Here is a 10,948-nt window from a genome sequence, read left to right on the forward strand (position 1 = left end):
TTGCAATGCAAAAGTAGAACTAGATTGCAGCTGTATGTGTGGATTTTTTGGGTAATTCAATAAATTGGTCTAAATAACGAAGGCTGTATATCGGAGGCGTCAGATTAGGGTGAAAAGCTAAACTCTAGTCGCAGACTTACCTGACTGTTTCTAGAAAAGTTTACGCCGACGACAGAAGTGAATACGATACCACGCTAATAAGTAAAGGCGACACAACAGTAGGCATGAAACCTTGACTTGATGTTCAAACGTTTTAAAGTGTCCAGTTCAAATAAACGAATGAATGTAATCTATTTATCCCCTAGTGTCGGCGCAACGACAGTCGTTATAATGCGGGATTTTTCACAAATCTTCTTTATAATGCGGGTATTCTTTTGCCTACAGTTTGGTTTCTGCCTGCAAATCGTGACTCCTAGGCGCTATATCCTAAATAGAATTTCTTTTCCGTAGGCCCTCGATTTTTAGCTGCTTTGTGCTTTTTGCTCTTAGATTCAACAACTGAACTAAATTGCATCCACGAACGCTTGCAACAGAAACGCTTCCAGTTACGAAGGACGCTTGACTTCAGTGAAGGCTCGGATTTCTGGTTGGCTGTGGAATGAAATATCTCAGAAACCGAGACAATCCGCTAAGTTAGAGCACTACGAGTTCCCGTGCTTCCTCCGACAAAGTTAAACCTAAACCACACGCCGGCCATTTACACTGTGAAATCAACGGTACAACATCTGAAACAGACAGACAACAACATCTGTCGCAATTGTGTCTGCTGAGTTGTGCTGTACAAAGAAATGACTCAGACGGGTTTTTCTAAATATCCAGAATTTATTTTATAGAGTGTGCGAATTCAAAACTACGACGAGAATTAGTTTGTCAAGACGAATTTTCACTGGAAAATAGTTTTGCTTTCAGGTAACTGTTCTTGTGGTAATTAGTCGTGTTTTTCATAAGTAATCCGCTTTTAGTGGATAGCGTTGTATAATCCTATCCAGAAATTGCGCGCTTATTTGTTTTACTGTAGCAGTAATTGGAAAACGTAGTTTTTCTTAATTGGAACTCGTGAATTTTGAATTAACTGTCGTATTATACTAATAAGTGCGTTCTAACGCGTGGCAAAATCGTGGAATACGCCTGTTGCATTCATTAGGCTAAGAAGTTTGTATTCGAAAGCAATAATACGAATGTGCGGGCAATAATTGATTGAATATTTTTCATCTTTCTATATAGGTAACTGTCTCGAAATTCGCAAAGCATGTAACAATTATAATAGTACGGTTAATTAATGTAATAGGATTTTTAAATCAGGTAATATTTTTTAAAAAAACTTAAATTACAAGTCCTACCAGATAGATTATGGGTTATAAGTGCACCGAATAGAAATATCTTTACATCCAAATTAGTCAGCGGTTCTTACCAGAGACTTATTTACCGCATAGGTTATGCTGAATAGAAAGTTTACTGTCCATGTTAAATGATTGACACCTTGAATAGACTGTATGCTTACCCAAGCAAACAATAATAGGTTACGTACTGACTTACGTACGCATGTTTTGCGTAGGTCTGAGGAATTTCCGTGGGCGTAAATTTCAACAGATTTACCTCTAAGAGAGAACCGGTAAGTGAAAATACTACTAAAATTAAACTTCGCGTATTATATGACTATCGCATCGTCCGGAATCTGGATTATGCAATCTTTCTTCTTAAATGTATAGTTGGGTGGGGGAAGATGAGACACTTTAGCACATATTATTCAAATATTCAGATCGTATTTTAAACAAATGACAACGGTCTATGAAAGTCGTGAGAATATGGTTTTATAATCCTTTGAATTGTCGCTGATTACAACCACATGGGACGAGAAAATAGAAAGAAAAGGTGTTCCATCTTCCCCCACCCCACTATATATCATAAGTGTGAATTTAAATTAGGTGGCCACATATAGTAGGTTGGGGACGTTGGACATCTTTTCATTTTACTTTCTTGTACCATTTGGTAGTTCACAGGGATCATTCAAAGAATTATAAAACCATATCCTTACGACTTTCATATACCGTTGTTAATTGTTTAAACACGTTTATAGGATATTAGGTGCTAAAGATGTCCTATCTTACCCCACAGTACTATATATTACAGCTTTACTGTGCATATATAATGTTTTATAAAAACATCACACTTGTTTTAGTTGCGCTAATGGTTGAATGTATATTTATTTAATTTGCCGGGGTTTCTTAGTTAAACAATTATTCTAAAATATACTACCGTTAGGTAGCGCTAGTGGTTAGCTTCCTTTGTCCACGTTATTTTTACACCACGATTGTGAAATTTTTCCTTTTGTGTATCGACGATGACATGACGTAATTATTTTCAATTTTGGGCAAATTAATTTTTAGTGTAAAAACTTATTGAACACCGTATAACAACTTCATTTTATAATTTTTACATATTTTTGTCATTTTAGCCAAAAAGCATTAGAGATTTTTATTGCTTCAGTTTTTCGCAAAAAAAACTTTAAAAAATCGTGCCCAGCCTTTGCCGTGTCGCTTGCGCAACGTTGGCAGTCCTGCGGGCATAGATTCCTAATTGATTTTTAAGCGAGAAAAGTTGAAATGATTGGCACAGGAAATACGAAACGGAAGTAGATTAAAGTCTGGCTGTATTACGTTGGCCAGATCTGGTAATAACAAGCGCGTAAAATTATCGAAGCTGTTTATTCTCTATCCGAGTTCAGTGGCGCAACTAGCGCTAAGCAAACAGAACTCCGTGAAGCGCTTCGACGATTTTGCAAAGGGCGCTTAAATCGGCGAAGTGTAACGAGAGGGTCTTCTCTCCCCGAATAATACAAGATACAAAAACTTCTCCGATTCGCGCGCGCTTGTAACAAAGAGAGCCTTGTGACGTACACCGCCTCGAGCTTCGAAGTAATAATTCAACGAGCAAGGAGGTTTTTCTCTTCTCTCGGTCTTTGAGGACGTTGTTTGGCGAGTTACGTCATTATCACACTGTGCGCATGCGCTGATGGTAGTCGGAATTCCATCTTTCGTTTCTGTCATAGTTGGCATACCTGCTCCGGCGCGCTGTCGTAGGACAACCGAAAAAACAGCGAATTAGTCGTCAAGTTATCAGTGAATGCGACGAAATTGATTAATTTTCACTCCAGGAGAAGTTTGTGAACGGGTAAGTGTTTTTGTTTTCTGTTTCCGACGACGAGAAGGCGTAATTTATGGCGTTGAAAGTTGCCTATGTCGCGACTCAGGTTGAGAGTTATGCAAGGCATGTGTGGTTAATAATCGGGCAAACGCTCACAGCTCAACTCATTTCGACTCTTTCGCTACACGACGAGCAGACATATTTATTGAAATCATCTCTAAATGAAAATATTATTAAAAAATTTGTTTTCTGAAGCGCTGATTTCAGTCAGTAATGCGAGTGTTAAACCAGGAAACACCAGTTGAGCTACAAGTTTAGAAAGTCCACTAAACTGATAATCTTAAAGATTTTACAGAAGTAGTTAAACAGAATACCTTTACTATTAATTTGGTTAAAATTGTTACGAAAATTATGGGAGTTTAGGTTATTTAAAGTTGTAATTAGTGTGTTACTGTAAATTGCTGTACAATGGCCGCCGTTGACAGCTATAGAGTATTTTAAGTTAGGTCTTAGTAATTTGTTTCGAAAGCGTTACAATTTTAGTTGGTTTGTTTATGTTTGAAATCAAGTTATTAGGTCTTTGTACACTGGTAGTATAAGTTTTTAACTGGCAAGGGGACTACTATCCTATCACATTGAACTCGTAATCCAGGAAATTGTTTGTTGTAAAGAGGAAGTAATGTATAGCCATCGCTTGAAGCAATTTTCACGTTTCTGCCAGGTTTAATGACTTTTATCTATTGCTTGTTAAATTGTGTCATTTATTGAATTGAACATTCAGATTCGACACGCGTTGTATTGGACGATGTTTTCATTTTAATGTTAACTGCCATTGGTCATTAGTGTATTATGTTGTAGAGTGGAGGGGATGGGACACCTTTGCGTTCTGTTTTCTCGACCCATTTGGCAGTAAACAAAGAACATTTAAAGAATTATAAAACCGTATCATTGCGACTCCCATAGACCGTTGTTAATTGTTTAAAACACGATCAGGATATTTAAATATCATGTGTTAAAGGTGTCCCATCTTAGCCCACAGTACTCTATGTTATAGATTATATGCAGATATACCGTCAAAATGAAGTGTTTGCGACTGTTCGTAACTTGAAAAGTGCGACAAATCGTAACATGCGCTGCCATATTTCCTATAATATTTCAAGCGCGTATTAATAATAATTATCCGTTACTCGGCGAAAATAATGAAACTTGGATTCCGTGAAATCACCAGATAACGACTAGCTGCGTCATTCCGGAGCAAAGTAATTTCTTTCCGTGGCATTTATGTTAATCATTGCATCGTCGTAATCTGCGTGTTTAACTATGATTTGTCGTAAGCAAATTGACAGTGCTATTCTTAAAGGAATTGGCCATTCGCGTATTAGTGCGCTGCGCCATACTTTCTTTATATTACCTGTAATTTAGTGATCATATTAAGCCTCTACAGCACAAAATGTGCAATATGGGTTTAGTGTCGCAATGATATACTCATAATCAATACCTGTGATTGCTACACTATTAATAAAGTGTCCGGCCGTGCTGGTTTTGTTTACCATAATTTTGATGGAGTTTGCGAATAAGAAACGTCGTTTACAATCTGGTGTGTCGTCTGTTGCTTGTATATTGCAAGTCTGCGGCACCTGTTTCGTCTGGGGAGGCAATTGGCGGTTTTATAGTCTGGCCAGGCACGGACGTGTTGGTTATAGTATAGCACTGCTTGATTACACTGCTTGTGTGTTATTTATAAGAGCGCTTCAAGTACCCTTCCAGCGCTACGATTGAATCAAATAGCGAACATTACGTTACCGATAACCTCTCAAACGTAGACCTCAGTCGACACTGACCCAGCAATAGTTAATTATTAAACGCGGGCCAATGGAGGTAAATGTAATAACGAGCTTTTCAAATGGTTGAACGCACAAACACGGCGTTGTTTCCCAACGTATTATATGTCACTCAGCAAGAACAAGCTTCTCTTTACTAACATTGCGTTTCTCCTTAATCACAACAAGCGATTAATTTAGTAAAGCTGATAACTTTTGCACCCATTAGTCTGGTTCATATATTATAAGTTTAAACCTGAACAATCCCTAAAGTAACTAATTCACACCAAATAGGAAGTAGCATTTTAAGATAGTTATTCATATATACCCTTGTACTTGATCTCTTTGTACATAAATTGTTTATTTCCAGCTGAAGGGCAAAAGATCAGACCTAGCCAGATCTCCAATCAAAAGATTAACTACACATTTTCAACTTCAAGTTTTAGGCCCAAACAAAAAAGATTGCATCCATTTTAAATTGTGTGTAAGTACTACATAACCAGTATATGCCTAATGTGACTGTAAAACAAAATGAATGTGTCACACAGTTAACTTTTTACCAATAATCCTCCTTAAATGATAAAGCAAGGCATGTTTTCTGCATTTCTATCACCAACATTGTATAAGTAGGTCATGTTGTGTTTATATGAAGTATCTTACCAGGTTACCCCAACCAATCACCATCAATCCACACAACCATCATCCTGATTTATCAGCGGGCGAAATTGCCAGCATAGTGTCGCTACACCAACCTAATACATCGGTGACGGATCCCTAAGCGTCACCATTCCCCCTGTAGCCACCACCCCGGGCCTGATGGGGGGCCCTGGGTCGAGTTCAGGGGGCCCGTCACCCAGCAGTGATGACATGAAGTAAGTAGTTCATAGAAATATAATAAATACCACATATGTAGTAGGGTGGGGTAAGATGGTACATGTTTAAATCCCTTTTTCTTGGTTCATTTGGTATTAAACGAATAGTATTTACAGAATTAGATAACTGCAGCTATGCTACCCCTAAAATAATTTTTAATTTTAAAACAAAATTAGGAAATATGAATTTAGGTGCTAATAGTCTCCCATCTCACCCTACAGCACTACATATAATCTGTAGGGGGGTGGTAGGTGTCATTGCACTACCAGCAAAGTGTGCAATTTCTGTCATATAATAAGTTGTCCAGAGAAATTTGATAATTACCACTTATATATAATATCTAGCTATACGTGGAGGTGAGTGCCTTTGCACCACCAACAAGATGTGCAATTTCTTGGCACACTCCCTGCACTAAATGGCAGGGCTGATAATCAAATTGCTTATTAGCTTAACTGTATAATCAATGTAACATAGCCTGTGGCTTGTGGTGGTTGGCCTTAGCTAACAGACTGTGAGTCTGCATAAGTTGTCATGTTCTTCTGAGTGAAAAAGCCACTAATTAGGTGTGACAAGTGATTCAAATCTGTAAAGTAGCACTCCACTAATGTAGCTTCGGATATTACACAAACCATGCCCATAAAGACAGTTTACGAAAGTGGTGTGGAAAGATTTGTGGATATATTCTACCGCCACCCTAGAATTAATTCAGTTCTAGATAGGTTTTTGGGTTGGACTTTTTAGATTACTAGTAAAAATTGCTTGGCCTGGTAAACCATTTCAGTTTATCTCTAAAGTATAAGGTTACTTGAAAACAAGGCAAGAAAACTATTAAGTTTCAATTCAGGATTTAATTGTTGGCAGTGGTAACTATTCAATAACTTGTAATCTCTTATTGTTCTTAGCATTCTAGCTCAAAGAAAGACGATAGCTTAGTATTGTTTACTTTTGTAAGCTGTTCTTTTTATGAAATTCATTATTTTGGACAACAGCAGCAGAAGGGGCTATATAGTTGTGACTAGTACAGTTAAATAGAGTCGAAAAAAATAGATCTATTTGCATTTCTAAGATTTGCAGTTATTCAATTAGTAATTGGATTTTGTTTATAGTATTAGCAGTCTGCATTTTCACTGGCTTAGTACAAAATCACTAAAATGAGAGAGATATTTCCCAGTCCAGAAACATCTCCATCTATATGTCAAACGCCAAGTCCATTAACCGAAAACTGCTTAAAGTTTACCGCTGGTTATTTCAAGCCACATCCGATGTTGCAATACACCAGTCAAAGGTCTGTTTTTTTACATCGTAACAGCTGTAAATTTCGGCTACTTTGTAAAGTGAATACGTGTTAATTCATCGGAAAGTTTTGGCGCCATTTTGAGTTGTGCACAATGTAGTATTTGTGTGACAATGTACTTGACAGTACTGTATTAACAGCATGCAGAAAGGTGATGTTATGGACAACGAAGCCGAAGGCGTTTGGAGTCCTGATATAGAACAGAGTTTTCATGAAGCGCTTGCTATATACCCTCCATGCGGTAGAAGAAAAATTATACTTTCTGACGAAGGAAAAATGTATGGTAAGTCAAAATGTGTTTGGGGTAGTAAAAGTTTGCATGTTTTTGCTAAATCACTTTCAACGTGATATTTACTGTCGGATATTGCTAGTGCAATATATAACTGTGCGGTTTTACCTCCTATAAGTTACTGTAAAGTACGTTTTACAATCTGGCCCAGTGCGCTCATCGAGTGTTTCAACGTTATAAAACTGAGCTTCAACGAGACAAGAAGCTCCCTTCTGCTTTAGTCGGTTTCCGTTTCGAGTTGGTAGTATCGTCAGTCCAGGGTTGTCTTTTGTTATCAGAACCGGGTGCTCTATTTAGCTTTGCACTGACAATAAGGTCGACGATTTCCAATTAAACGTTTCCGGCTGTCAAATGTTGGTTTCTCAGGTTATAAACAACGAATCGCTTGTTTTGCAGTAATTTCACGGTCTGTGCTGTAATTAAAGCTCCGCTCATTTGTAGTGTAAAAAGATTACCAAGTAACTAATGACTGTTGTGTAAATTTTGCCTAAAAGTGCGTTCCNTGAACCGTCTACTAAGTGTGCAAACAAGCTTTAAAGGGAATCCCCGGTCTATTTACGCAGCCGCCCATAAGAACCCGAACTTGTGACGCAATCTTTTGATTTGAACCAGTTGTCCCTTCCGTAGGTACATAAGATAAACCTGTAAAAGATTACAGCTTGCAAGTACCGATGATAGGCCCGATTGTGCACTTGGTGTATATTTAACGTGTTGAGAATGTCCTTCTCTTGTGCAATACTGGACGCCTATTTTAAAAACGACAAGTTCACAGTCACGGATCGCTGATGCGTAATTTTTCCCAGAACGTTTACTTGTCACTTTCAAGCATTGTTCCGTAGCCGTGGTCAGCATAATCCTTTACACGTTATGTTTACGCGCCACATTGCTTACACAATGTTTGTAAATTTCAAACTGCTTACACGACGATTTTGACAGAGCAACACCGACGTTTACCTGAATTCAACTTCGGCTTTGTTTGCAAACTAATCCGCGGTAGACGTAACATTTCATCGCTTTAATTCCTGGCAAATTTCGATCTTTTAAATTCTTCACGCTTGGTGTAAACTGCTAGCAGAACACTCGAAAGAACGACATTTGCTTGGAAAGTTTTCCACAGTCCAATCACCCGTGGACGACCTGGGTTCGCACTTCAAGGGTCTTGTCCAAGCAGTGATGAATGATTCCCCAATTCCCAGTCCCCTAATGGCCTTTACACCCATTTCGCCGCGCCCGTGTGTTTAGTGCTGGATGCAGATGATTGGTCGGGTTCGGCCACCGAATCAAAACGGACACAAAGTATTCGTTAAGTAATTTGAGTCGTCTGCGTGCGACCGCGTCTTCCATACCCGAGTAAAAAGAAAAGCAAATACAGCATTTGAGTAATGCTTCCCCACCCCGCTTGAAGTGGCTTTTAAGAAATTCAGTTTCGTGAATAAGCCGATAAGCAATTGGAATAACTAAATCAAGTTTCATTCGCAGTACCAAATTTCTTAGAAATAAATGCAGTTTTAAAATTGCAATTTTGCTGTGCAATGATATAGATTGAATAAATTGCAAAAGTAATCTAACACTTTCTGGCGCAACAGCTGTTGGTGTATTTGTGTTTCTGGTTGCCTTTGCATTCTAAACACCGAGATGTGACAAAGTGACCACATTAGCGTCCATTTAATATGCGGCTTCTCGGGTTTCGTGTCACCTTACACCTTGTTCATGCTTGTCAAGAACCTATTAACACTGCTGCGTAAAAAGCGTGACGTCTCTATGCTTCTAGAAGGGCTGTTTCCGCTTTCAGGAGTGCCCGCTTTGGACCGAAAGCTGTCAGTTAAGTTTTCATAATAAAGCAAAAGATTGCTCATCAATCAATTCTCCTGACCGCTCGTATTGTCCGCGGCATGTAATATTTGTTATATTGCTTTAGGAAACTAAACAAACATTTCACTGCTCACCCATAAAGTTAGTCGTTCCCAAGTTTTGTGGTAATTAATTACGCTATTAATACCTTGTAGTACTAAGTATGTTCGAACCATTTTACCCTGTAGGTGAATAATAATTTATAACTGCTATACACGGTAAAGTAATAATTACAATGAACGTTGGAATTAATCGCTTGATTCGTGTTTCCTTTAACCAAACTTCAAAAGAGTGTTCAACTATATACCCAGAAGCCTAATCAGCGCTCTCCGAAATTGTTGCGATTGAAACCAGTCGTAGAGAGTCGTTTTCGTTACGAAATTGAGCACAGCCGTATGCCACTCTCTTGGTTTATTGTCCAAGCGCCCATTTTCTGGCTCGTAAATTTACATTGAATTCCCGGCGTTTTTCACTGCGATTTGTATTCACACGATGCTGATCGCTTGCTAAGATTAAGCATCGACTCGCCGCATCACCCGCTGTGTAAACAACGGTCCCGTCCACTACGTCAAATAAATAAACAAGGGAATTACATTGATACTTAAGTTGCGCGAAAAGATTGCTTACTTGCCTAATCCAAAGTTAAGAAATCAATGCTTACTGATCGGTAGAAATTAATGTAATTGTCTGATCAAATCCAAAAAATAATCCGATTTTAATGACATTCATATTTAGAATTAAAGTTCACTGCTTTCATTTTCCGGTATTTGTTTTCATTTATTTTTCTTATCAATTCGGAGGTGTTCTGGACTTATTAACATATGTTTTCTTACCATGTGTATGTTCTTAACCAATCAGCTTAACTCCTGGCCTTCAGTTATGGCATCGTTTAATCAAGCCTGTATGAATATTGCATGTAAAACCGATCTACTGTTGGCCCTCATACACGCAACGGGCAAGGATTACTCCAAGTAACTTATCTACTCCTTTGCGGGTTCTCACCCATAAATATTTGATTCTGGGCACTCAAGCAATTAGAGAATCGCCACTCAGATTTTGTGGTTTCGGAGCTAGCTTCAATTAACTATCAACCCTCAAGGGAATCTCCCACATTTTTCTCTGAAAATAAACCACATTTTATTACTCATAAAGTTAACTCGAGTTAACTCCACGTTCCCCAATTTCGTATTTTACATATAGTAGGGTCGGGGAAGTTTGAACAGTTTTTCATTCTATTTTCTTGTCTCATTTGGTCGCAGACAAAGAACATTCAAAAAATTATAAACCGTATTCTCACGACTCCCATGCACCGTTGTTAATTGTTTAAAACACAATCAGGATATTTGGATATTATGTGTTAAAGGTGTCCTTTCACCATACCCTATACTATAACTCTTATAGTAATAAATTAATATTTTAAAATCATTCCTTATGTTTATATAAACCACAGGTCGAAATGAACTGATAGCTCGTTACATAAAACTGAGAACCGGGAAGACAAGAACCCGAAAACAGGTTGGTTACTCCTAATAAAACATTTAAATCCCTAATATATTGCCATCATCTCACGTTGCATATATCTTGTACTGAATTGACGCGTCGTTTTATCTTCTGCTCCTTGGCGCATTCTAGCGGCGATAATTCCCCACACAGTTGTGTCTTTACAGTAGCATATAT

At 38.1% G+C, this 10,948-nt stretch overlaps 1 protein-coding gene across 6 annotated transcripts in view; it reads left to right on the plus strand.

The window, feature by feature from the left end:
* Positions 1–1,589: 1,589 nt before the first annotated feature.
* scalloped/tef1 (Ci-scalloped/tef1) overlaps positions 1,590–10,948 on the plus strand; it is a 15,622-nt gene continuing 6,263 nt past the window's right edge. Inside the window, exons 1-5 of one of the 6 annotated variants that reach the window (XM_026837428.1) lie at positions 1,590–1,612; positions 5,335–5,448; positions 5,628–5,836; positions 7,272–7,414; positions 10,722–10,786. In XM_026837428.1, coding sequence (XP_026693229.1) covers positions 5,781–5,836; positions 7,272–7,414; positions 10,722–10,786 — 264 coding nt within the window. In that variant the 5' untranslated portion in view covers positions 1,590–1,612; positions 5,335–5,448; positions 5,628–5,780. 6 annotated transcript variants of the gene reach the window in all.

Source organism: Ciona intestinalis, chromosome 14, assembly GCF_000224145.3.
Source record: "Ciona intestinalis chromosome 14, KH, whole genome shotgun sequence".
Classification (NCBI taxonomy): domain Eukaryota; kingdom Metazoa; phylum Chordata; class Ascidiacea; order Phlebobranchia; family Cionidae; genus Ciona; species Ciona intestinalis.